We start from the raw sequence: 25,303 nt of genomic DNA on the forward strand, positions 1-25,303 counted from the left end.
GGCAAGATGGTGTGCGGGTATATCAGTGGGCTTGGGCGGTCTCGACAACGACTTCTCTGTCATAAACTAGCGCAACAAGGTTATCTGACGAGCAACAGCTTGTTCGGATAGTAATATTTTTTGCTTCATCTGCTAATTTACCTACACACCACCTCGAACATCTCAATCAAACGCTAAAGAAGTTTGCAGAAGAACCATACGAGCGGCTACCAACATGAACATGCCAATGCCAACAATGTCCACTGACTCCAACGCCACAATGTCGGGAATGAACATGTCCACCATGTCCATGACCTTTTTCACTTCAACCACCACGTCTCTCTTTTCCGCATCCTGGACCCCCACCACTCCAGGCCAATACACAGGAACGTGTATATTCCTTATTGCACTTGCAGCCCTGTTCCGCGCCTTGATTGCTGTCCGTTTCAACTTGTTCACGTTACTAGCACAAGCGAAGGGACAACCAGATATTGAGCATAAAGCAAGACTGGAAGAGAGACGCTGGAGAGCCGATGAGGCGGTTTGGATTGCAAGTCTCGATGTGGTTCTTGCCGGGGTGTCGTATCTGCTGTAAGTCCTTCCTCTTGCTTCTACGTTCTCTCTTGCTTCGCGAAACCGATGTTATTGCAAGATCCGCATATTAACACATCACCCAGCATGATAGCTGTCATGACGATGAATGTTGGATACTTCATGTCGGTGCTCGGAGGCGTATTCCTTGGAAGTCTGAGTTGTGGCAGATTCATGGCTAGAACTGCGGCGCAGTGAGAGCATTGATGCGACGTGATACATCTTGGCCTTGATGGAAGCAAACGCAGGAAGAGATAGAAGAATGAAGCGAAGCCGATCTGCTTAGTGCTCACACTAGCAATCATCCTCAATCAAGTAACCATAATACCCTTCCTTGTCCTCAGCGCGATTTTGGCCATATCATTCAGATCCCAACCCCCTTTGACAGTCTTCGAGTCAGGAATATGTTCTCCAGAATTGATGACATGAACCTTCATCTTGGGATGGAATTTTAGGCCAGTCAAGAGTTTTGGAGTGATAAGGAAATATTGGCTTGTACGCTCTTGGCAGGCAATATCTACCATGCGCTCATGCACCATTCGTTCATTACGTGGGTCCATACCTTGATTGATCTCGTCGACAACGCGGAAAGGCGACTGGGCGAGATCCTGGAGAGCCATCAGGTAGAAAATGGTGGAGACAGCGCGCTCGCCACCAGATTGGCGGTGAGAATTGAGAACACTGAGGGGTTCGTTTTCACTGTTGGCGTATGTCAGCTATACGTGCATGTAAATGAAATGACTGAGGCATACCGGAAGCGGACTGAGATCTGAACAGACCAATTATCAAAGTCCTCCTCATCCTTGAACACAGCGACTTCGCCAGCACACCCAATCTGCTGGAAGTTGTATGCAAAGGCATTACTTATCTTGCTGATGAGAACATCAAGCTGTGGCTCCCATTGTTCGCGAATCTCTGTAATCTTTTCCCTGATCTCACCGAGGCTAGCCGTATACTGCTCTAGCTTCTCTCGCGTTCTGTTCATGTCCTCTTCGCGCTTCTCGTAAGCTCTGATAGCACCAGGATTGCCTTCAGCCATCATCTCCAGCCGTGCAGCGACGGCTTGAACTTCCTGCTCGAGGTCGTCAAATGAAGGGAGCTCGCGATACTCCAAAACAATCTGCTTCTCCTCTTCGGTCAAGGTTTCAATGTCTTGTTGGGTAGCTGCTGTCTTCTTTGTGTACTCGTCGCGAAGACGTTTGATGCGATTGCCAAGTTCTTGGACCTCGGTTTCTTTCGTCTGCTGTCTTTGGATTATTGCACTGTTTTCATTTCTCAATGCATTGAGTTCTGACTTGGCTTCTATCAATCGAATATCGGCTTCAATGAGCGATTCATGAAACGTGCGCATATGTGTCACAGCTTTCTACATGACTGTCAGTAGAGTATGACGATCAAGATAGTTACTACGTACAGCATAATCTAGAGCTAGTGCCGCTGCGCGTAATGATGTTTCGCGAGCTTGTGCTTTAATTTCACGGATGCGCTCATTCGTTTCTGCATTTTGCTGCTTATGATCGTCCAATTGGGCTTGTTTGGAAGCTATGGGGCATCAGCAGACGACCCTGTTGATTTACAAAGGCAAACCTACCGATCTTATCAGGGATAGCCTGCCACTCGGCTAGAGCCTTTTTCGTAGCGTCTTGCTCTGTTTGTATCGCTTCCTGGTGCATTGTCAGAAATGAACATTGACACATTGTAGAATAGTTAATACCCTCGCCTCCTTGAGCTCCTCGAGTTGTTGTTTGAGGCTCTTCATTTCTCTCGTTACAATTGCGTAATTTTCCTGGATCTCTTCTTTCTCTTGCACCAGTTCTGTTATTCTTGTTTCAATCGCCCGAACCTCTTCTGTGTTAGTTGGTTGGTCCGTAAACCATTGGGCAGGCCTAAGTTTTGTGACGGATGTTGAGGACGCGTTGTACTCTCTGCGCGTGACGATGCGAAAGGTCTCCGTACCACTGACCCAGGTGCGGATAGGGCTGTTCGATACAGCAGCGTGCTGCTCATCTGATATTGGGGTCGGGGAATAGGCTATCTGATGCAGGCGGTTGTTGTCGCAAAGCATGGCCAAAACAGCGGTAGGTCCTTGAATGAAGTCGAGCATGTAGCCTCGAAAGCCAAATTTTTCCAGGTCCTCTTTCATGACGGGTGGTTTGTATGAATCAAGAGGCTTGGGGGACGTCCGAAGATGGACGTCGTGCAGCCCTTGGCCCCCATTGGTAACCTTTCTAATGAGGAGGTTCGACAGTAACTGCTGGTCATCGCTATGTGTACAAGTGATTGCAATGACATCGCCTTTCCTCAGCTGGCCTTCTAGAGCTTGAGCATATCTGGAATCTGGAATGGAGCATTCCAGAATTGGCGGACCAATGACTTCACCCTTAAAATTTAGAGTGTGCTTGTTTTCCTGAATCCATTTCCAAGCTTTCGCAGTGTCGGGAGAGAGTCTCTGTAGAAGGCTTGCCTGTTTGCCACTTTGGGTGTTTAACTGCTCTCGCTGTGTGCTCAGCTTTGTGTTCTCGTCTGCAATTGCACGCGCGCGTTCGCGTAGACCCAACGCCGAATTTTGCTTATCCGTTATGCTGTTGCTGATGGTGGAAATTTGACCTCGAACTTCTGCTTTGCGACCTTCAAAAGATGCAGCATCATATTCCACAGCCGTATTCTGTCGTTTTTGTTCTAGCCTGTTGATATCAGCCGTAATGCGGACAATATCCTGCTCACGCAATTTTTTAGCTCTCAGCTCGACCTTGATCAACTCAGTGGAGTCGCTGGCTTTGGCCTTTTCCGTATCGATATCTTTCGCGAGCTTGTCGGCTTGTGTCTTAATCAAGTCGACACGGTTCTTGCGGAGCTTCACAACTTGCTCAATCTGATTACGATATGTTTCCACTTCTGACAAGGCTATACGCGCTGGTTCCATGTCTTCCTTGATCTGATCCAGCTCTAACATAGCCAGCCTCTTGTCTTCCTTCATTTTCAATATGTCGTTTTTGAGCAACTTGATCTCAATCATAGGCCTAACCTTCTTCAGACATTTTGATTTGCGCAACAAGCCCTCGCGTTGATGGAATCGTTCGACATCTTCTCTGGTTGCATTTTGCTGTTTTTCCAACTTCTCCAAATAATTGCGCTCGTTGGTTTCTTTTGTCTGGACATTTCGTTCTTCAATACGCAAGGCCTTGAGTTCGTCATGCCACTCAACCATGTGCGGGGGCGCCGCTGCACGCTGAGTCTCTCGTAGGCGGTCGACATCGGTCATTTTGGCAAACTCGACGACACGGTCTTGAGGCAAGAATTGACAAAGGTTATCAATCTGTATAGAGAATTGTTTGGCCATGGTTGTTACAGCGCCTTGGGAAACGCGCTTGCCATCGAGAAAAAACACAGACTTGTTGTCTTCTTTGCGAATGGTACGTTGGACAATGCGATTCGGACCATTGCCTGGGCCTGTTGCAAGCTCGATTTCAACAATGGCTTCGCTAGCACCATGTTTGACAAAAGCCCCCAAGTCCTTGGCTCTTCCCAGATGTTCGCTACCCCATCCAAGACCCAGGCATATCGCGCACACAAGCGTACTCTTTCCTGTTCCGTTTGGACCAATGACCATGTTCAAACTGGGGCCCAGATGAAATTCGGCAGCTGTGTATGTGACAAAGTTCTTCAGCTTTACCCTGACAAGAGAGCCTGGCTGGAAGTCATCCTGGACGTATGCGCTCGTTGCGTCTGCATCATCGTTTTGCGTGTACGTGCTTGGGGAAGGGCTGTCGGACGCGTCCCGGTCATGGCGGGCGCGTTTGCTGCTCGACGTAGAGGAGTCTTCGTCGGACTGCTCGTCGACTTGCTCGCTGACGGCCAGCGATGGACGTTTCCGCCCTCTTCGGACTAGACCGGGCATAGTCGCGGCGTATGCGTGTTGGTGGGGGTTGATTGTCCAGTGCGCTGCCTCAAGAGAGGGGAATGATGGATGAACGGGGATTGCCGGTTAGCGTAGCGTCTCGCGTGCATACTACGTTGAACCGCGAAGCGCTATCACGTGAGAGCGTGTTCGGTCGGGTAATAGCTGTGCAAACAAGCGGCGAAGCAACCCGGAGACAAACACTACAAACAGTCACAGTACTCGTGCATTCCTTGACTACTAATACACGATTCCCCAAATGCATACCGCACAATTGACTGCCAAGATGAATATGCATGGCTCGCAACAAACGCCGAATCTAAACTATTCCATGCTGTCATGGCCAAGTCATGAAAGCTTTCCTTATATGCATTCACCTTGTTGCTCGTCACAGATTGACAAGTGCCAGGTGCTTCAAAAGATACCCATAACCCACTAAACGCACAAAAGCGCCGTCGCAACCAGTGCCACGGCGTGCTAAACGAGGACAATGCCTCTAGAAAATGGTATCAAAATTCTCGTCAACCATAGGAAGTGGTTTCCGGGGGGTTGATGGCTTGCCGTTTTCTTCGGCTTGCTTCTTGTGGCGGAAGGTGACTATAGTCATATTAGCGAGACGACATAGCCCGTGTTTGTACCAATACTCACATCCGACGAAGAGACCCTTGCCCATTTGCACATTGCGGTCTTGCATTGCTTCCAAAGCAGCCTGCTTCTCGTGCACCTCCTTATACTTGGCCATGTCGGCTTCGTTGCCAAAGTCGTCAAAGTATCCAGCGTCGGTCTCGCTGTCCAACTCTGGTACAAACGGTGCCTTTTGTTCTCTCAACTTTGCCCAGTCTACTTCAGCAAAGTATTGATGCGCGTGAATTTCGGATATGTTGCGGAATCGAGACGACTTGGACGCTACGAGACGCACGATGAGGTCCCAAGTGCGCTTGGACAAGAAGTACGAAGGGTCTTCGTATACGGGCTTTCGCAATACCTTCTTCCACTGCTTCAAGTTCTGCCACGTCTCATCAACTGTAGCGCCAGCAAAAGGTGGGTATCCGGCCAATGCTTCAAAGAGCATGCATCCCAGGCTCCAGTAGTCAACAGTGAAATCATATTCCTCGCCCTTGAGTACTTCAGGCGCCATATAGTCGGGACTGCCTACAATACTCTTTGCGTAGTTGACGTCTCTCTCTCTCAGCGAGCGATAATTGTCTCTCCTCTGCGCTGCAGAACGCTCTTCTATAGGCCGGCCAAATGGTGAAACAACATCGCTCACAGACTCCAGCTTGATACGCATCGATTCGATTTTGGAGGGAGCAAGAATACCTGCAGCAAGACCAAAGTCGGTTAGTTTAACGTGTCCGGTGCTGTCAATCAGAAAGTTTTCGGGCTTCAGGTCTCGGTGAATGTAGCCCAGCTGGTGCAGCGAGTCGATACATGTGAACATCTCAGCAATGTAGAAGCGCGCATGGCGGTTATGTAGAACGCCCGTGTTGTTCAGCAGGGTTCGAAAATCACCTCCAGGAACATATTCCTTTACTAACATTAGCCCATGGTCATACTTCTTCAACACTATCACTCACCATGGCAAGATAGATGCTTTTGTCGTCCTGGAACGCATAAAGCAATCGTACCAACCACTCGCTCTTAGCAGTGGTCAAAATGTCACGCTCCGTCAGGACATGGCGGACCTCGTCCAGTTTAAACAGCAACTTCTTGCTCATGACTTTGAGGGCACAGACTTCACGGGTGTCCTTTTTCTGAGCCAAGTACACCTGTCCATAACCACCTTGGCCAACTTGGGTGAGAATCTGGAAGTCGCCCTGCCTCAATCGAGTGCGTCGCTTGCGGAGGTTGGCACGTTCGCGACCAAGATACTGTGTAAGAGCACTGTTGTACTCTTCTTCGGGCGTCTCAGGTGGAAGAGGGTTCTGTGCTTTGAACTGAGAGAGACGGTTTTGGCGGGTATGTACGTAGGTGAGGAGGTCGTAGTAGTAGTCGAGGAAGTCTGCACGGCTGGTTAGTGCTGCTGCGATCCGAGAAGATGGCAGGCCTACATAGTTGAGTGACATTTGCGAGACGCTTTACTGCTGGCTTCCTCGCCTTCTCCATATCTTCGGCAGAGAGGCGCTGCGGACCATTCAAGTACCGTGTTGACTGCTCTGCCTCGCGCGTCCGGTAGGGTTCCTGCCGCGACTGTGCTGCATGTGTCATGTGACCGTTGTCTTTTTGTATAGCAGAGCGTCCACCGGGGGGTGCGTTTTCTTGGTTTGTCCTGCGCGTTGGAGAGCCCGATGCGACAGTGGTCGAGTCTGGCCCCGCATAGTCTCCGTCCTCGCCGCCGCTGCCCAATTTCAACTTGTTGGGCGATGTTGGCGATGTCGGCTTCGCTCTGGGAGAGCTGATGGTGGGAAGTAGCCTCATGGCATTCTCGAAGACATGGGGCAGATCAAATGCGCCGGGCGGCTGGTGGTGTTTACTTGGGCTGCCCTGAGGCGTCTGCTGCGGGCTGATGAAGGCCTCGGCCGGCGTGCCTGGACGGTCCATACTCTTGCCACGGGTGTGAAGTAGCGGCGGAAGGGCGGGTAGCTGAAAACCGTCTCCGTCTCTGTTGTTGACGTTGTCGTTGTCTTGCATGCTCGTCTAGTGCCCGATAGCGACGGAGAAGGGGGTAGTTGCAGTTGCGCAGGTGGGGGCTGTCGTCGCAACGACAGAGAACAAGAAGGAGCAGGCCAGCGTCGAATCTGCAGTGTATGCGCAAACAATCGCCTACTTGTATGTATGTATACACCAGGCGTCGGTACCTTGCAGAGCCTGCGACAAAACAAATGCAGGCGGCTGGCGCTCAGCTTCGTGTTGATGGTGGGGTGCGTGTTTTGGGCTAAGTCTGCTCCGGGCAACGATGAAATCCAGGCTCCCTGGCATGTGGAACCTCCTTCTCCGATCGCCGTCATGGGTCAAGATTGCCATTTTTAGTAGTGTATCAAGTGTGCTGTCGCCGTCTTTATTTCTCGCCGTATATTATGTACAGATCCCTTCAAGAACCATGCCTCGCATATCCAGAATTCCAACCTTGCAATAAAGTCAACCTACCCGGAGAAACACCATACCCCGCCCGCAGAAACGCCGTACATGGTGCCCCAAACAGGCAATCCACGCCAAAGAATGATATCATAGTTCCACACATCTATCCGCCCTGGCAACGCGATAACATGGAAGCAACATATGCTAATGCTATCACATCACATGGCCCTTTCCGTGTTGCCGTCCAACTCCACATGTTGTGTCTGCCTAGCATCCTTTTACAAGTTGTGAAAATCACGTGGTATTCCGTTAGCAAGAAGTTGCTCGCGAGCCAAGAGGTCAACAAATGCCTGCCCATTGCGAGGAAAGGCATGCATCATGCTTTGGAGATATCGTGGTGCCTCGATCAGCTGCTTCCGACACATTGGGCAAGTAACTTTGTTTTTGTGGGTTTTGCACGTATCAAGCTAGTTTGGACTCAGCAACCATCGTCACTTTTACAACTGTCAAGACTCACCCATTGAAAAATACAAAATTCTCCGAATGTGTGTCCACAGGACAAGACTACCGCAATTTCCTCCTCTTCTGTAGGCAAAACATGCGAGGCCGAATAGTCCTTTTGGCAAATGTCACAACACTTGGATGCATCGTCGGGAAGCTCGCTTGGCAGACGCCGCGGAAGACCGTCTTTGAGTTCCTGGATCTGTCTTGGGGTGGCAATATTGGGATCAATATGTGGGCGGTAGCCCGTGAAACGTGGGCGCACGTCTCTTGTTCGGGTCCTCAAGCGATTCGGGGGTGGCGCTCTGGCAGCCGCCTCTTCTGCGTCAGATGACGTGCTCGAAGGTGAGAGGTCAACCGAATACCTCTCAAAACTCCGGCGATTTGATGTTCGTGGAGAGATGCTACGGTCTGAACGGCGACCATGGCCTCCAGGCGATGCCCACGGGCGGTGCCCTGATCCAGGAGATATTGGATCATTTGGCTGACGGTGTTCGTGGGGCTGTGATCTAGTGCTCTGCAGCCGCACTTCCGGATGCGCTGAATCCCGATGACCTTGGTGAGGGGTTCGCATGCTCCCCGCATGGGAATGCCGTGAGATTGCCTCGACTGCCATCCTGTGCTCATTGCGCCGTCGAATAAATGGCGGAATCCCTGCGTTCAAAGCCGGTGCTAATGGGTTATTTGGATGTGATATTCCTACTGTTTGGCTAGGTAAATGATTTTGCATCGGGTTACTCGGGTTAGAAAATAACTGATCCGGATGCACATGGTCAACTCCGTTCCAGAAAGAAGGTGGCGGTCGTGGATGACCCGTGAATTGATATGGGAACATTTGCGCCTGGTAATATGGATAGCGGACTCCAGCAGGCGGATACGGAGAGCGGTCATGGAGCGGATTGCTGGTTGGTCCATCTGGTGCATTGCGGTTCGGGGGTGTTTGATGGTCGCTCATGGGCAGATATACGCCTCCGTACAGAGGCGGGAGTTGTTGTTGAAATGGGGCATGTGCAGAGAGAAGCGGGGCAGCCAACTCTGCACCCTGATGTCCGGAGCCGGTCGTCACATGGGCCCAGGAAGCGGCACCGTAGTCAGGTTCAGCCATACGAGCTTTGTTTGGAGGTTAGACGGGGTTGTCCTTGGGTAAAAGTTGAAGCTGAAGCGGCGTCAGCGGGTGGAGAGCGGGGGACTTTGCCAAGTGAGGAGGGCAAATGTCGGGATGGCTAAAGAGAATGTTGGAACAGGTGTAGAAGAGGTGGAAATGGTTCCTCGCTCCCGGTTCTGGTAGTTGTTGCGTAGAAGAGTATAGAGCAGAAGGGTCGAACAGCGTCATGGAAGCCTTATCTGCGGCTTAGCAAGTGCGTGCGGCCGTGGGTGGTACCGATGGTGCACGAGAGCGAATGGGGGTAAAGGTGAAGCAGGCTCGAGGACCGGGTGGAAGGGTGCGAGAGGGCAATAGCTAGAGGAGCGACAGAGTCGGGCAGGATCGTTTGTCCAAGGTGGAAACCAGGCTGTGAATGAAGGTGAGGGGTCATTAGCTCGCTGTCACGTTGGCACGCTCAATAGCGAGCAGCCAGCATGGATTGCAACAACGGTGGAGACGGATCAGGTGCCCTCGACTTGACTCGCCTGCATTAATCTAATCATGACCAGTCGTCGGAGGCCGGAAGGCGCAGGGCGCAGGGCTCAGGCAGCCGGGGCGTCACGGTGCGACCTAGTTGCTTGTTGTACTCGTGCGTTTGCCTATGCGGCTCCAACATGGTCCGGAGAGGAGGGCAGCATCAATGGTTACTGGCCACCAATAAGCCGCAAAACATTGGAGCGGAACCCAGCACGGCACGGCGTACGGAGGTTCAGCGGAAAAAGGACCATGGGCGCGAAGGGTTTCACGCAACAGGGTGTGCCCGATCATGCCGGAGTTTGATCGGTGACTATGCAGACTTTCCACTAGGGTGGCCGAAGGAAGCAAGCAGCAAGCAAGCAGAGGGCATGTGGGCAGCTAAACTGTCGTGTTATGGCACAGCAGCCCGCAGCGGGCGCGAATCGCTACCTCGAGCAGCGGCGGCTGGCCAGACCGGCTGTCTTTGCCTGTGCATTTTGGCGAAGGCGACAGAGACAACGAGTGGAATTGGTGGCTGGGCCGGGAGACGAGTCCAAACGTCGAGTTGCATGCGCACGGCGGGCTCGGGCTAATGACGATGGTGAGAGTGTTGGCGCCGGGTTTGGGGCCCAAGAAGTGGAACTGGAAAGGCAAGAGAAGCGACGGGGAGAGGGCTCTGCAGCGGTCACGGTCGAGGTATCAAAAATCCTTGCACCATCTCGTCTCGCCGTGTCGCCGTGCCGCCCTCGCCATCGCACATTACCGCCTGCATCTTGGCGGGTGGTGCGTCACGTGACCTGCCCAACCGCGGGACAGATCGGAGGCGAGTCCCGCGGCGGAGGTCGAGGCCAGAGCTTCGAGCGCTGGCCGGTGTTTTTGTCTCGCTCAGTCTCCTGTTGTCTCGAGCAATTGTCTCTCCGTCGTCTTCTGGCTGGCCTCCAGTGTCCATTGCGCATCCTCCCAGCATCCACATCCATCCTCCCCCACCAATTGGCCCCTCCATCCCCCGCCAGCACCACCAGCTGCGACCATGTTCCGAAGCGCGACCAAGCTCCGCGCTGCCGAGGCCGGCGCCCTGCGCTCGCTGGCACATGCGAAGGCCAGCAACCCCTCCTTCAGCTGTGCCCGCACTACGCGCCCGCTCTCCACCACCAGAGCCTCGCTCTCCAAGCCCCAGACTGCCTTCCAGCGCCGCCGATTCACTGCCAGCGCCGCCGCCATGGCCAACACCCGAACAGAGAGCGATGCCTTTGGCGAGATCCAGGTCCCCGCAGACAAGTACTGGGGCGCCCAGACAGAGCGCTCCCTCGAGAACTTCCGCATCAACCAGCCCCAGGACCGCATGCCCCCGCCTATTGTGCGGGCCTTTGGTATCCTCAAGGGCGCCGCTGCCACGGTCAACATGAAGTTTGGGCTGGGTACGTCCCGTTGAACGAGCCCCCGCCTGCAGTCCACTGCTGACCCTACCACAGATCCCAAGCTTGGAAAGGCCATCCAGCAAGCAGCCGAAGAGGTGGCCTCGCTCAAGCTCATCGACCACTTCCCCCTCGTCGTCTGGCAGACGGGCTCGGGCACCCAGTCCAACATGAACGCCAACGAAGTCATCTCCAACCGTGCCATTGAGATCCTCGGCGGCACAATGGGCACCAAGAAGCCTGTCCACCCCAACGACCACGTCAATATGTCTGCCTCATCCAATGACACCTTCCCCACCGTCATGCACATTGCCGCTGTTCTCGACTTCGAGGAGTCGCTCCTCCCCGCCCTCACCAGTCTGCGAGACGCACTCAAGAAGAAGTCCGACCAGTGGGAAACTCTGATTAAGATTGGAAGGACACATTTGCAAGATGCCACTCCTCTGACTCTGGGCCAGGAGTTTTCTGGCTACGTACAACAGCTCGACTTTGGCATTGAGCGCATAAAGTCATCTCTACCCCGCCTCAAGATGCTCGCCCAGGGAGGAACTGCTGTTGGTACCGGAATCAACACATTCAAGGGATTCGCCGAGGATATTGCTGCAGAGGTCAGCAAGATGACTGGAAAGGACTTTGTCACTGCACCCAACAAGTTCGAGGCTCTCGCTGCCCACGACGCCATTGTCGAGGCCCACGGCCAGTTAAACACCCTGGCTACCTCACTTTTCAAGATTGCCCAGGACATTCGTTTCCTCGGCTCCGGTCCCCGTTGCGGTCTGGGTGAGCTCAAGCTGCCCGAGAACGAGCCCGGGTCCTCCATCATGCCCGGAAAGGTCAATCCCACACAGTGCGAGTCCCTGACCATGGTTTGCGCCCAGGTTTTTGGCAACCAGGTTGCCACCACCTTTGCCGGATCCCAGGGTAACTTTGAGCTCAACGTCTTCAAGCCCGTTATGATCCGCAACCTGCTGCACAGCTCGCGCCTCCTCGCCGACGGCATGAGGAGTTTCGAGAAGAACCTTGTTGTTGGTCTTGAGGCTGACGAGCAGCGCATCAGCTCCATCATGAACGAGAGGTAAGTCCCATCGCCATGTTTTTCTTCTTCATCCACCGTTTATACTAACTCAAATCCAGTCTGATGCTGGTTACCTGCCTCAACCCCGTCATCGGCTACGACGCCGCCAGCAAGACCGCCAAGCACGCCCACAAGAACGGTCTCACCCTAAAGGAAGCCGCCCTCAAGCTCGAGGTCATTAGCGAAGCCGACTTTGACAAGTATGTCCGACCAGAGCTCATGATCAACCCTTCCGATTACAAGCCCAAGAACTAGAGTCATCGGTTAGATGAAGGTTCAATGAGGAAAACAAATGTAAAAATAGAGAAAAGTTGGGATATGTATCATGAATCAAGAATTAAGTGGCATCCGTGCTTACTCTTATGTGTGTTTGCTGGCTGGATTGTACATGAAGACATCTGTGTGGTGATGTAAATGGTAAGTCACGTGTCTGGCAACGTAATCGATAAGAGGCCAATCATAGCTACACAAGGAAATAGGAGTCTAGGAATTGGGGTTGGTACGACTCAAGGTCTGATGATTGATGATTTGATGGAATTACAGTCGAGCTGCATAAACGAGTTTTGTTTTCAACATTTATCACTCTTGGCCTGCCTTTTATCTGAGCTATGTGTAATTGATGTGTTCTATTCGTCACCTTACGTGATGTCTCAAGCTCAGAATTGATTCGAATCTCTGTCTGTTGCTTGTTATTTTAGAGATTTACATTGGTTCTCATAGTTGTTAAAGTTAGCGTGAAAGTTATATGTGAGAGATTTCCAAGTCGTGAAGCTGTTTTGATATTGAAGGTTTCCATCTTATTGGTACCATGTGATTTTCAGGTTGCCTTCTCATGGAGAATATTCAGACTCGGGATTTGATAATAGATTACAAGGCGCAATATCCGATCTTCTTGTTGAGATATCAAATATACATGACATGTTCTTATGGACAAAGTGTCGTGGTATATTAACGCCGTTCATCCCGCAAGCGCGACCTCGAACTATGCACCAGCAGCGACAGCAGAAGTGTCTCAAGCGTCACTGCAGTCACCATTGGAACCAAGGCATTCTGCCAGCCCCCAGGATGAAGTGTCAATCAATATATCCAGAATCCGAAAGCCGACAACAACGGAACGAGAGCGTAGATGGAAATTTCGACAAGAGACACGGCATACCCAGGCTGAATACCCCACACAAGATTCTTTGCAACCTGCTTCGATTTTATGGAAAAATCATTTTTCTTCTTTGGAATGCAGGTCATTCTTTTCGTATCGGGCTGTAGGTGAAAGCAGTCGTGCAGCCATGGTCCAAGGACTGACCATTTGCAGCCGTCGTCACAAGATTGCAGACACGCGGCAAACACGTCAGGCTGAACACACAAGGCTGAGAATCTCGAATCATGTGATCGTCAGATCTCCTAGACTTGTTAGCGATTCCCACTCAAATAGACTATGGAAAGTTCAGAAGGGATGTTGGAAGCCATGATCGAGTATGAGTGTTGACCAGCTTATCCGTCGCACTTGTCGTATTCATTGGGGCCCAAAATACAACATGACGACAGCTTCAAGACAAACCTACTTCATACCAAAAACTCCTTCTAATTTTACTGAAACTCAAACGAGGTGATCCAAAGTAAATTGGAGAGATACGTCATATTAAGCTAAGATCCTAGTAATTGTTTGTAAACAAGTCTAACTGGACTGGCATGATAGGTGAGGCCATGGTACTCCAGGCGTCAACTCACAAGAACCTTCAGGCATGGCCGAGCTTTTTGGAGAAGGTACATAAACACACAGTACAACCCTCTGCACTCCATGTGTTCCAGCACAACGGAAAGTGTCTGAGGAACTTCCCGCTTGGAATTCCAGAGCTCACCTCTCTAGCTGTTAATCGACGTGGCATGCACATCGAGCTGAAGCAATACGCGGAAGATTTAGGGATCAAAACTCAATACTCAACTCATGCCACTGAGTATATGGAGACGGATGATGCCGGAATTGTGGTTCTCTCAGACGGTCGCGAATTGACTGCAGACATGGTTGTCGCAGCTGACGGTGTTGGATCGAGGTCATGGAAGTTGATTCTCCACAAGTTTGAGAAGCCTGTTAGTTCAGGATATGCGATTTACAGGTCTGACTTTCCTACTGGCGACGCTATGAAGAACCCCGTTATTGCGGAGCACTTCAGTGGGGCTGAAACTAGGATGGAGCTACATTTTGGACCGAATGCCCACGGTGTTAGTATAACAAAATGCAGGATCGTATTTCCTGGGCATTAACTCACAAAGTAACGTCACCCTCCCCCCTAAGAAGTAACCTATGTTTTTTTTCCTTCCTAATGCTGACATGTTTATAGGACACTGGAAATGCAAAGGAAGATTGGTGGTGGACTACCTCAGCATCTGACGCACTACCATTTGTGGAGACATGGGCACCGTTCTTCAAAGAGATAGTCAAATTTACGCCAAATAATACGTGCATTGACTGGGAGTTGGTGTGGCGCAATCCGCAACCAAAATGAGTTTCACCAAAGGGACGTGTAGTCCAGATCGGTGATTCTGCACACACGTTCTTGCCTAGTTCTGGAAGCGGTGCTAGTATGGCTATGGAGGATGGTTTTTCGCTCGCAGCCTATCTGCAGATAGCCGGGAGGCAAGACATACCTCTTGCCACTCGAGTTCATAACAAGCTAAGGTAAGCCATATAATCCTTTCTTCTTTTTTTACTTAAGAGGTTTTCATAAAGTACCAAACATAACAAGTTTGAGCGTGTTGCATGCGCTCAAAAGATGGGCTTCAAGGATCGCCTGAAGTTTCATACCTCCGATTTAGCCAAGGCTGAAGAGAACCCAGACAGCATTGGGAGATTTACCGGGCAATGGCTTTTGCGTCATGATCCTATACAGTACGCTTATGACAACTTTCAAGCTTGCGCAGACCATCTGCTCCGCGGCACTGAATTTAAGAATTCAAATTTCGTACCAGGACATACTTTCAAACAGTGGACTGTGACGGAATTCCTTGAAGCTCAAGAACATGGCAAGGATATTGATGATGATGGAGACTGGTCCTAGTGAAAAGGATATCGATGCTTGCTAGTAAAGACACAACCTGTCCTCTTCAATAACCCAAAGATCTCACTCATTGGGTGATATATTGGATATCATTCCCACTTCATTTCATCCCCTCCCTCACACTCTCCATCCTCCACCTCGCCTCCTCAAACCTCCAAACCGCATCTTCATACTGCATCTTCTTCCCTTGCATCTCCAACCTCCTAACATTAAACTCGTGCATAGCACGTTGTACCGCACTCACATCCGTCTCTCCCTCTGATACTTCAACCCCCCGCTGCTGTCCATCCCCTCTCTCCCACCCATCCAAACAAACGCTCGCGCTTTCCCTCGCACCTCCCCCCGCAAGCTCATCCTGCAACCTCCTAAACAACGGCGTAAAACTACTCAGCACCGCCATCTCCCCCTCTCCCGAAGCCATCGTCAAACCCGACACACCACTCTGCGCCGTAACAATCGGAGCCAGCTCCACCCGCCGTTTCTGCATCAAAGACGCCTGCGCCTCTCCACCATCCTCCACCGAATCCCGTGTAGTACTCCGCTGATCCCACGCCCGCACATGCGTGCAGCCGCCGCCGCCACCACCACCACTCTCAACCCCCCACACTCCGTTGCTACTATTGTCCTGTAGCGCAACACCAACGCAGCTCATCTTTCTCGCACTCCCACATGCCTTCTCCACATCTCCTACTTCAAGCACCCCGCCGTCGTGCTGGCCAGCAACACCAGCATTACCACCCCTCTCCCGCATCCTCGCTTGAAAATACGTATTCAGCAGGTTGTACGCACGCTCGCGCTGGCCGAGGGTTAGGGTAGAGAGCCGGTGGATGGCGCCAAGGAGAGTGGGCGAGAGGTGAGATGGCGCGAGGCCGGCGAGGAGGGAGGGCGGGATAAAGTGCGGATCGGTGGGGGGAATGGTCCAGTTTTGGCGGATGGATTGAAGGGTTTCTTGTCGTGTTGGGTCCATTGTGGGTGGATTGTTGTGAGAGGAGAAATATTTTGGTGATTTGGAGTGATTTTGGGGTTGGGACAAAGGCGGGGGGGGGGGGGGGGGGGTGGATATAAAGAGGCTGTTAAAACGAGACTGGTCTTTGTTTGTGGGTTGGAAGGTGGAAGTGTGGCTTTGTTGGGTCGTTTCGTGGGAAAACGGCTGAGACTGACTAACCAGAGTGTGTAGAGACCATTGTGTAAATAACGACGAGTCCCTGAAAAGAGTTTTGTAACGTCCGCACGGTGTAACGGGACACATCTTCTTTCGGGTGTCCGGATGGTACCCGTCATGTCTGTGAATGGACAGGTTCAGCCTGTATCCATTCTGCAGCTCTTGCTCGTCTAATGCATCAACCTCTGATGTTAAGAGGCGCATTGTTGATTAAGCTATCGCTCGTTCTGTTAGTGCTGTTAATTAAATATCCTCCAATACCCTCTCTTCCTTGGCCTGTATCTTCCCCCTTATTTAGTGGCCCACATATATGAATTCTGCCATGTAGCCACATCGTTACATAGACAAGCGCAATACCCAATCTACTGTGCAGCTCATACTCTACCAGTAAATCGGTCTCAAACTTTTTTTTTCAAAAAAAAAAGCGCGTAGGGTTGATTGTGTCATTGCCCGTTTTCTAGAGTACACTATACATTTTCATGTTCAATACTGACTTACATATTATCTATCACAGAGGAACAAGCATCAGCGGCGGAGTAATACCAATTAGGAAGAAATTTCTAATCAAGTATAGGCCGGAAGAGGGCCGATTGAAGGGTGATGCCATGATGTTATTTCTTAGCATAGCGACAGCATTTACATCGTTAGCTAGTATAAACGTAGGGATGGACGTTGATATGTTTCAAATAGTATTTGACAAATTAAGAGCAAGCAGATTTATAAACAAAGATTCCAACGTGCGATTTTACAATCTATAGAATACATGCAATCGAGTAAACGCTGAACACAACTGGAAAATGGTACAGGTCATGAAGCTTCAAGTCGTGAATGCGAGGACGAAAGGTCGAGAGATGAAGCCGAGGAGATACAGAAAGAATTGCTACTCTATCCTTGTCCCAAGATCAGCTTTGGTGGGTCATGCTCGTACTTACAACGAGCGTTTGTGCAGCCAAAGGGACTACTTTGCCACCTACAAAGCTTACTCGATGTAGGAACTGCCCTCGGGTTCTTCGTTTTGCTGGCAGCCTGGATAATTCTCGTATATTGCGGTGGAAACTCTTGTGAGCTGTTGCTAGAATCGGCTTGAGTGAAGAAGAGCGGATCATGGCTGTGATTACATGTTTCATCTGTGAACCTACAGCTGCCTTTGGTGAAGAAAGGGCACGGTTTGTGCGCAAATTTACAATTTCGACCTTCATTGCATTTACCATACAAGTGATCTTGGCAGGCCTGCTTTCTCAGCTGGACCGACTGAAAAGGTTCTCGGCCGAACCCTGACGGGGCGCTCAGCTGACTGAAATGAGGACCACCTTTGTGCGAGTGGGGATCAAGAAAATGAGGAACGGGTGCAATCTTTTTACCAGAGTTCATCGTGTTGGGGGCGAAACACACACTTGGCTCGCTTGGCATTAATTGAGGCGCATGTTCAGTCAGTATCGGCGGCTGAATGCTTCCAAATGGACCCTGTACAGTCATTGGATTCGGATCTTGATTTGGGTAGTCATCAAGACTCATCAGGTCTACATCGGAATGTTGGGAGAACTGGGGTTGAGTATCAGGTTGCCCAAGGAAGAAAGGGTCGTGACTTCTATTGCACTTTTCCCGATACTTGCAATTGCCACTCAACCAGTGACGGCAAGGCTTATGGGGAAGCCGGCATTTCTTGCCACGTCTACATGTTCCGAGTTTAAAGTCACGACATGCCTCTTTAAAGAGCCCGTACGGATTGGCATGCTGGTGTGCAGTTGTGTCTTGGGCCAGACAGCTGGCAAATGGGTTGTTGTTCCCAGGGTCGATTGGATTCGGGGCTGAAAACCCATTTGCACTAGAAATGGATTTCTGGTCGATATCCATCATGTCAGAACTCTGATCTAAGTTCATTGGGGAGTTCCAAGGCTGAGATGCAGGGAGGCTGCTAGGTACACTCGCCAACGTGCTAATCCGTTCGTTTGCTTCCGCCAACATCTGGCTGGTATTTGCCATGACGTCGACGCACCTTGTACGCTCAGCTTCAACAGCAAGTTTTATTCGCTCGAGTTCGCTGTTTTGCCGGGCGACATGCTCGCAATGTTCTTTCCGAATCTGAGATGCGGCAGCGACCCATTTCTCCTCTTTCAACCTGTTTTCTGCCTTTTGTTCTGCAGAGGTTGCCTCTAGCACATTGATGTTTTGGGTGATCCGCGTATGTGCTGTCTCAGCTTGTTGGAGCTGCTCTTCCAAGAGACTTACCTTGTCTGCCAACAGACCTACCTTCTCTGTCACCAGACTTACCCTTTCTGTCACCAAACCTACCTGCTCCATGCCTTGTTCTATGAGTTTTGCCATTGATTCTCTGTCGGCATCACCCTGAGTTGACAAGCTTGGTGAAGGGTTCACAGTGGTCTTCTCGTTCTCTTGCTGAAGTGTATCTGTGGCTGACGCCTTCAGACGGGCCGAAAGCTCCATGCAAAGGGGCGGGGGACTAAGCCAGGTCTCGAGATCCACAATGGTATGTGTGAGATGGCCAAGAAAGCGGAAGTGCTTGGGATTGGCGATGAAATCCCGCAACATTGGAAGACAAGCTTTGGGCAGGGGCGTGTATGGCATGATGGTGCGCCACTTGACACCTTTGGCCAAAGATAAGTGGAAAGCAGAGAGACAATCACGTAGAGTAGTGACAACATCAAGATCGACCCGGGCATTACCAGTGATGATATCTCTGATGAAAAGTAGGTCACATTGGACCGATTCGTAGTGTTGGACAAACTCATCGACCAGTGCGATCTTGTCATGTCTGGATCGGGGGGTGATGTTTGCAAGACGAGGGATCAAGTGGCGGGCCGCCGTACCTTTTCTGAAATAGCCCTTGGACTGTGCATGGGCGAACATGCAGGTAAGATCTTGCTGATAGTCTTGCTGGGCTTGCAAGGTATAGTCAGTGATGCCAGCTTCTTGCTGGCGCAACACGTGTGCTCCAAAACACATGCGAGCCATGTACTAGTGAGAGTTAACAGGATGATGGGGGTGAAGAGGGTGTTTGTTACCTTGGGGTTATACTCGTCCTTGTCATGGCGTCTCCTCTTCGCGGGAGCTGGCGAGGAAGGGGGGTCAGTCTTATGAAATTCTGGTTAGCGAAGGGTAAGCTGGCTGGTGCTTTTTGGGGAAGAGCATACGGAGGCGGAGTCATCGGAAGAGTCCTGCAGCTTCCTCTTGACGGGTATCTTGGAAGGTGCAAGTGTGTGATATGTGTCGATGCTGGCGTCACTGGCAGGAGTGGGAGGGGCTTGGTCAGTCATTTTTGATTCATGTGTTGAGGAGACTGGCCTTTTTTTTTGGTAGCCTGAGGTGGGATAATGGGGCACAAAAGGATAGGGGACAGAGAGAGTTTGTGGAGAGTGAGGGTAAGGCATGGTCGTATGGAAGGAGCGAGTGGCTTGGCGAGTGGGTCCGTGTAGTGACACAGTGCATGTCAGCAATCAAAGAGCAGCGTTGTGGAAGCTGACAGCGGACAAGGGCTGCAAGGCAAACAAGGTGTTGTTCACGCAATGCAAGACGCGGGCGACACAATGCAGGCGTGAAGAAAGGCAAGTGTGGGCGTGGAGGAGGCTGGCCAATGAGGCGGACAAGGGAAGGGCTCCGGGGCAGACGTTGGGTGCGCCGACCTTGTGCGCTATCCGCAGACTGCGACGACAAAGAGGAGGGCCCAAGCATTTGGGGTAAGGGACACCCCGCAATCAACCCCAACACAGCACAAGGCGCCGTTCCTTGGCCAGAGCGAGAGCATAGGCCCGGACGCCGGCGCAGAGGGCAGAAGAGGAGACATGTGGGTGTCGATGGGCCGGGGCGGGCGAGGCGAGGGGGCGGAGGGATTGAAGGAAAGGGAGGGAGGCCAGAGGAGCAAAAAAGAAAGAAGACAAAGAAGAAGGGGCAGCAGAGGGCAAGGACGACGACTCGAACGTGGAGTGGGACGGCGCAGCGAGAGGATGGCCGTGGCAGCAGAGGCGAGGGCGGGAAAGGGAAAGGCAAAGGGAAAGGGGCAGGCAGGCAAGGCGGGCAGGCAGGGCGGGCGGGCGGCCGGGACGAGGCCTCGTTGTGCGTGGCTCGCAGGCAGTGGCAGTCGAGCAGCCGCTCGTCGTCCTCGCCGCTGCTGAGCCATATGCCCCCAGCCCAGCACCGCCAACATGCGCAATCCCGTCGCCTGCGTGTCCTGCCGGTCGGCCAAGCAGAAGTGCATCCACGAGGACCGGCCGCCGTGCGACAGATGCAAGCAGAGCGGGCGGGCCGACGCGTGCGAGTTCCCAGGTAGGTGTCGGTTGTTGTGATGGCAGCGTCGCGGGCGCGGCGAGGCTGCTGGGCCGTGTGCGCTGTGTGTGCGAGTCTGACTGACGGTGAGAGCAGCGCCCGGAACGAGTGCCATGCACCGCAAGCCCAAACGGCCACGGCACTCTGAGGATGCAGGCGACACGCCGCCCTCGCTCGCACATGCAACTGCAACTGCAACTGCACACCACTCCGCCGCCCTCTGCGCGCCCCAGCAGGGCCGCCGCAATGACGTACCCGTGCCGGTCGGCATCGCTGCCGCGACACAGGCCTCGCCGACGGCGGCATCTGCTGCTGCCCTGCTCGACGGCCTCGATCCCTTCGACCTGCTGACCGACGAGGTCAAGAACAGCTACCTGCGCTGCTCGTACAAGTGGAGCTTCCACCATACCCCCACGCTGCTGCTGCGCATCCGCGACCGCACCCTCGAGCCATGGATGGCCTGGGCGATGCTGGCGCTCGCCATCCGGTACGTCCGCCAACCCTCCCGCTCCAGCACACCGCGCGAGCACGCTGCTGACTGCCCCTTCCCTCGCCTTGCAGCTTCGTCAAAGACCCGCCGCCGCCCTTCCGCACCCAGACTGAGGCCAGCAATGCCTACGCCGCCCACGCCCGCCAGATCCTGCAGCAGGACCTCGAGACGCCCTCCATCAGCCGCGTCCAGGCCCTGCTCATGCTCACCGGCCACGACTGGGGCGCTGGCAATGGCAGGCGCGCCTGGATCTACCTGGGCATGGCCATCCGCCTCGTCGAGGTCATGGACCTGACCCGCGAGACGGGCATCCCCCGCAACCGCGTCCCTACCCGCGACGAGTTCATCGAGGCCGAGGTCCGCCGCCGCACCGCCTGGACCTGCTTCCTCATGGACTCGCTGCTGAGCGGCGGCAAGGGCCGCAAGAGGTCCCTGACCGCCGCAGACATGTCCATCCAGCTGCCCTGCGAGCGCGAGGACTTTGTCTTTGGCGAGCCCAAGTGCACCCCCCAGCTCGACAACACGAAGCGCATGCCCCCCGTCGCCCTCCCCATTGGCGAAATCGGCATCATTGGCTACAGCATGCGCGCCGCAAACATCTGGGGCAAGGTCGCCCGCTGGGCCTGCAACGAGGACCTCAAGACGGAGCTGCCCTGGTCCTCGTCGTCGCAGTTCCAGCAGCTCATCTACGAGCTCGAGGGCTGGAAGTCGTCCCTGCCCCAGCGCCTCCAGTACGACCTCTTTACCATTCACAGCCACAATGCCGTTGAGCAGGGCCAAGCCTACTGCTACATGCACTGCATCCACTTTATGAGCTACATGTTCTTGCACCGCGCCTATCTGCCCGTTCTCGGCCCCCACCAGAATGGGGCAGGTGCCGAGGAGAAGCACAACGCATACGATGAACATCGCGACATGTGGAAAAAGTGGGAGAGGTCTTCCCGGAGAGAGCTGTTCAAGGACGCCGTCATGGTCCTCGACATGCTCGAGGAGATGCGCACCTTTGGTGTCTACTTCCTCCGCGGACTAGTCCCTTGGGTCGGCTTCACCATTTACACTGCCGTCGGTGCCATGCTGTACTCTTTCAACTTCCCTAGTGGTGACGACGACCCTCGCTGGCAGGAAAAGGCTCGAAAGAGCGTCATCCAGGGTTGCAACTTCCTCAAGGAGATGAAGACACAATGGCCAATGGCTGAAACATGGGCAAGTGCATTGCTCCCACGACAATTGAGTGCATGCTAACAAGGCCTCCAGTTTGATACCATCAGGCGCATGCAAGCCTACTACCGCTCCGTCTTGGGCCAGGATGGCCCAGCGTCTCCAGAAGAACGCCAAGCCCTCCGACATGCCATGATTGACTACGGCGCGCTGCAGCCATCACCAGTACAGAAGCCAAGTGAATCTTCTAGAGTTCATGAGTCTCCTTTGGCACCTTCGGTCCACTCGCCCACGGATCACCAGATTCATGTAAGCCCCCCCTTGAATCATTCTACCAACTCTGCTAACCCAAATTGCCAGCGCAAACCCATAATCGCAAACCTTACAAACCCCTCGCAGAGCAGCCCAATGCCTACCACGGCTGCCACGCCCAGCAGTTACACTCCCAATGTGTCCTGGAACACACCACCCGCAGTTCCACCTCTTGAAGCAGACGAGACTTTCAATCTTGATTCCTTTGACCTGACAAACGAGGAGCTTGAGGCCATGATGATGAATGCTACCCAAGAATTCTGGGCCAGTTTTCCAGGCGAGGTTGGCGTAGGATACTAAGTGGTGTGGTTTCATGCTTTCAAGTGGACGTAAAAGTTCGGCTTTTTTTGTAGGATAGTTACGTAGTTTGTTTTGGCGCCTGAATCTTTTCCACGCTATACTGACAACTGTAATATGCGCTCTCTGTATTAGTGCAGCGGAACGAGGGGTTTGGTGTTTTGTCGACATGTCTTTTTTCAGTCTTCATGCACACAGATTGTCTGTTGTGAATTTAGTTGATGCAAGTCATGGATTTTACCTGAGCATCGAGTAGTATGGCACGTTACTTAAAAAGCGCCTCCATCACAGTTCTACATATTAGTGTGGTCATGCCCTGGCGCAAGCCAAACTTTGCTCATGCATGCGGGTCTCAATCTACCGTATGCTTTACATATATCTGTATTGCTTGTCTTTCCCGCCCTGCTACAGCCTCCCATCTAGTTTCGCCCGCAACGTCATCGTATGTACGCCGATAATGCTGAAGGGCATTTTCATCTTGAACACCTGACAACACAGCTGCCAAGTGCAACATTGTAAAGCCTAGTAGAGACGGCTGCTTGGCAGACAGCAAGGTACTCGCTCACGCACGCAAAAATTGATCTTTTTTTTCAATCAACACATCTGACCCCCACTCGGTGCACACATATTCTCTGGTTCATTTAGAAGATGCGATCATCCTTGCTGCTAATTCTAGCCGGGGCAGCATCGGCTTCGCTTGGAGCTGCCGATGGTGGTACAAGCCAAGCTGACACAACCCAACATCCCGGAAATGTACCGGCACTGGAGATGGACAAAGTGACCGCAGCTATTGCAGATGCACGGGCAGTACAAAATCCTTTAATGATGGGCGCGATGCCGTCGAACCATGCGCCAAGAGCAGCCCGTCATAGACATGAGAAAGCTCATCTAATGAAGCGGATGGATCGAAAGAGCGGTAAATGGACAACGAACCATCCACGATACAGACTGCTCGAAGCACTTTGGGCATACACCCGATATCGTGAGCGACACATGGCTGAGCTTGATCGATGGCGGACCTTGTACAAGAGCGTGAGCAAAAAGCAGATGAAGGCACGCCATTCAGACCAACCATGGACCTCAGATTTGACTAATTACCTTGTAGACACTAGAAAGTACTATTGGGTACAAGAAGAAGCTAGACGAGATTGAAGGATTGATTCTTGCCAACGCAGCCATTTGCAAGGATATGGTCCAGAATGCCATGCAGTTCTACAGCATTGAGCAGAAAGAGCTCGATGCTCACATGACACTGGCGGAGAAGGATGGGCGTCAAGCAGATAGGTTTGCTACCTCGCAAACGCTAAAACATTATGTGCGAGATTGGGCAGACGAGGGGCTGAAGGAGAGAAATGAAGCCTTTCCATGCATTTTGAGCATGCTGAAAACCATCAAGTCAGAGTATCCAGACGACACCAAACTCAGCGTCTTGCTCCCAGGCTCTGGATTAGGTCGCCTCGGCCACGACGTAGCCAACCTAGGCGGTTCGTCTCTCCTCCACCCCCCCTACAACTTCTTACTAAAAGAAACGTCCCCTCTCCCCCTCCAGGATTCGAAGTAACACTCAACGAATGGTCCATGTTCATGAACGTCGGCTACCGCTACATGGACGCACAAACCCGCGCTCACACACTAACCGTCCACCCCTTTATAGACGCAATGTCGCACCACGCCACAACAACCGACATGCTGCGCCCCATTTCCGTCCCAAACACGGTACCGCACCCCGACGTCCTCGTCGTCGAAGGCGACTTCAACACGGTGCTCAACGACAAAGAAGCCACCTTCGACACGCTCGTCACCCACTTCTTCATCGACACGGCGCGCAACCTCATGGCCTACTTCGACACCATACACCGACTGCTCAAGCCCGGCGGCCGCTGGATCAACTTTGGTCCTTTGCTCTACGGCACCGGCCCTCTTGTCCAGCTCAGCCTCGAAGAAATCATTAGCGTCGTCGAAGCCATGGGCTTCGTCTTTGAAGATATCGACCCCCAATGCGGCGCCTTAACGTTTGAAGGGGCGAAGGTCAGGAGCAAGGAGGCCGAGTATGGGTTTAATCTTCGGGCGTTGACGCGGCACGCGTATTTGGCTCAGGTTTGGATGGTGAGGAAGATGTGAATGTTGGGCTCTTCTCTCTCTCTTCCTCTCTTTTTTTTTGGGATATTCATGGCTTTTTTGTGGGGACGGGGATGGGGAACACCTCCCCCACCCCCCCTTTTTGAATGACTAAGCTGCTGCTGCTGCTGGTGAATGGTTTGGAAGAGGGGAGGGATAGGAGGGTTGTTGTGATGAAAAGGTTCACTGTTGTCCACCTTTCTTCGCTTGGTTGGACGGCGAAAAGGTTATGTTTTAGACAGGGTACATATCTAGATCTAGTTGTTTACAAGACTCGCTCACGTGATGTTATAGGTACACAGCATACTACTATACTTTGGATCTAGAATCAATGATCTGGAGCTAGTCACGTACC

General features: G+C 52.4%; 10 protein-coding genes across 10 annotated transcripts; 5 read left to right on the plus strand and 5 right to left on the minus strand.

The window, feature by feature from the left end:
* Positions 1-58: 58 nt before the first annotated feature.
* PSV08DRAFT_281523 (Ctr copper transporter family-domain-containing protein) lies at positions 59-843 on the plus strand. The gene is made up of 2 exons (XM_066092557.1): positions 59-570; positions 657-843. The coding sequence occupies exons 1-2, from the start codon at positions 215-217 to the stop codon at positions 766-768; spliced, it is 468 nt and encodes a 155-aa protein (XP_065949414.1). The 5' UTR covers positions 59-214; the 3' UTR covers positions 769-843.
* PSV08DRAFT_387240 (uncharacterized protein) lies at positions 728-4,468 on the minus strand (the record flags this gene model as incomplete). The annotated part of the gene is made up of 5 exons (XM_014223825.2): positions 728-1,269; positions 1,323-1,936; positions 1,985-2,112; positions 2,162-2,234; positions 2,285-4,468. The coding sequence occupies 5 exons, from the start codon at positions 4,466-4,468 to the stop codon at positions 882-884; spliced, it is 3,387 nt and encodes a 1,128-aa protein (XP_014079300.1). The 3' UTR covers positions 728-881.
* Positions 4,469-4,673: 205 nt separating this feature from the next.
* Positions 4,674-7,099, minus strand: PSV08DRAFT_219348 (kinase-like domain-containing protein; the record flags this gene model as incomplete). Its single annotated transcript, XM_014223826.1, has 4 exons — positions 4,674-5,065; positions 5,117-5,996; positions 6,046-6,470; positions 6,520-7,099. The coding sequence occupies 4 exons, from the start codon at positions 7,097-7,099 to the stop codon at positions 4,965-4,967; spliced, it is 1,986 nt and encodes a 661-aa protein (XP_014079301.1). The 3' UTR covers positions 4,674-4,964.
* A 351-nt stretch (positions 7,100-7,450) lies between these two features.
* Positions 7,451-9,592, minus strand: PSV08DRAFT_33459 (uncharacterized protein). Its single transcript, XM_014223827.2, has 2 exons — positions 8,004-9,592; positions 7,451-7,953 (listed from the first exon to the last, which is right to left on the minus strand). Exons 1-2 carry the CDS (start codon positions 9,090-9,092, stop codon positions 7,765-7,767), a joined length of 1,278 nt encoding a protein of 425 aa, XP_014079302.1. The 5' UTR covers positions 9,093-9,592; the 3' UTR covers positions 7,451-7,764.
* Positions 9,593-10,537: 945 nt separating this feature from the next.
* On the plus strand, positions 10,538-12,827 carry PSV08DRAFT_360572 (L-Aspartase-like protein). Its single transcript, XM_014223828.1, has 3 exons — positions 10,538-11,005; positions 11,060-12,077; positions 12,137-12,827. The coding sequence occupies exons 1-3, from the start codon at positions 10,618-10,620 to the stop codon at positions 12,330-12,332; spliced, it is 1,602 nt and encodes a 533-aa protein (XP_014079303.1). The 5' UTR covers positions 10,538-10,617; the 3' UTR covers positions 12,333-12,827.
* Positions 12,828-13,778: 951 nt separating this feature from the next.
* PSV08DRAFT_369603 (uncharacterized protein) lies at positions 13,779-15,130 on the plus strand (the record flags this gene model as incomplete). The annotated part of the gene is made up of 4 exons (XM_066093163.1): positions 13,779-14,294; positions 14,414-14,551; positions 14,591-14,751; positions 14,803-15,130. The coding sequence occupies 4 exons, from the start codon at positions 13,779-13,781 to the stop codon at positions 15,128-15,130; spliced, it is 1,143 nt and encodes a 380-aa protein (XP_065949415.1).
* Positions 15,131-15,230: 100 nt separating this feature from the next.
* On the minus strand, positions 15,231-16,097 carry PSV08DRAFT_245509 (uncharacterized protein; the record flags this gene model as incomplete). The annotated part of the gene is made up of 1 exon (XM_014223830.1): positions 15,231-16,097. One exon carries the CDS (start codon positions 16,095-16,097, stop codon positions 15,231-15,233), a length of 867 nt encoding a protein of 288 aa, XP_014079305.1.
* Positions 16,098-17,812: 1,715 nt separating this feature from the next.
* Positions 17,813-19,648, minus strand: PSV08DRAFT_408476 (uncharacterized protein; the record flags this gene model as incomplete). Its single annotated transcript, XM_014223831.1, has 4 exons — positions 19,445-19,648; positions 19,316-19,384; positions 18,016-19,268; positions 17,813-17,834 (listed from the first exon to the last, which is right to left on the minus strand). Exons 1-4 carry the CDS (start codon positions 19,565-19,567, stop codon positions 17,813-17,815), a joined length of 1,467 nt encoding a protein of 488 aa, XP_014079306.1. The 5' UTR covers positions 19,568-19,648.
* An 804-nt stretch (positions 19,649-20,452) lies between these two features.
* Positions 20,453-23,100, plus strand: PSV08DRAFT_198618 (fungal-specific transcription factor domain-containing protein; the record flags this gene model as incomplete). The annotated part of the gene is made up of 5 exons (XM_014223832.1): positions 20,453-20,573; positions 20,670-21,060; positions 21,135-22,270; positions 22,310-22,530; positions 22,582-23,100. 5 exons carry the CDS (start codon positions 20,453-20,455, stop codon positions 22,831-22,833), a joined length of 2,121 nt encoding a protein of 706 aa, XP_014079307.1. The 3' UTR covers positions 22,834-23,100.
* A 486-nt stretch (positions 23,101-23,586) lies between these two features.
* Positions 23,587-24,951, plus strand: PSV08DRAFT_387247 (N2227-like protein-domain-containing protein; the record flags this gene model as incomplete). Its single annotated transcript, XM_014223833.2, has 3 exons — positions 23,587-23,862; positions 23,936-24,314; positions 24,380-24,951. The coding sequence occupies exons 1-3, from the start codon at positions 23,599-23,601 to the stop codon at positions 24,949-24,951; spliced, it is 1,215 nt and encodes a 404-aa protein (XP_014079308.1). The 5' UTR covers positions 23,587-23,598.
* Between the last annotated feature and the right edge of the window lie 352 nt (positions 24,952-25,303).

Source organism: Bipolaris maydis (genome assembly GCF_028858645.1).
Source record: "Bipolaris maydis strain C4 unplaced genomic scaffold PSV08scaffold_4, whole genome shotgun sequence".
NCBI classification, from domain to species: domain Eukaryota; kingdom Fungi; phylum Ascomycota; class Dothideomycetes; order Pleosporales; family Pleosporaceae; genus Bipolaris; species Bipolaris maydis.

Coding starts and splice junctions, on each gene's coding strand:
- PSV08DRAFT_281523 (XM_066092557.1), top strand. CDS start 215: ATGAACATGCCAATGCCAACAATGTCCACTGACTCCAACGCCACAATG. Junction 571..656: donor GCCGGGGTGTCGTATCTGCT/GTAAGTCCTTCC, acceptor CACATCACCCAG/CATGATAGCTGTCATGACGA.
- PSV08DRAFT_33459 (XM_014223827.2), bottom strand. CDS start 9,092: ATGGCTGAACCTGACTACGGTGCCGCTTCCTGGGCCCATGTGACGACC. Junction 7,954..8,003: donor AATTTTGTATTTTTCAATGG/GTGAGTCTTGAC, acceptor AGTCCAAACTAG/CTTGATACGTGCAAAACCCA.
- PSV08DRAFT_360572 (XM_014223828.1), top strand. CDS start 10,618: ATGTTCCGAAGCGCGACCAAGCTCCGCGCTGCCGAGGCCGGCGCCCTG. Junction 11,006..11,059: donor CAACATGAAGTTTGGGCTGG/GTACGTCCCGTT, acceptor ACCCTACCACAG/ATCCCAAGCTTGGAAAGGCC. Junction 12,078..12,136: donor AGCTCCATCATGAACGAGAG/GTAAGTCCCATC, acceptor ACTCAAATCCAG/TCTGATGCTGGTTACCTGCC.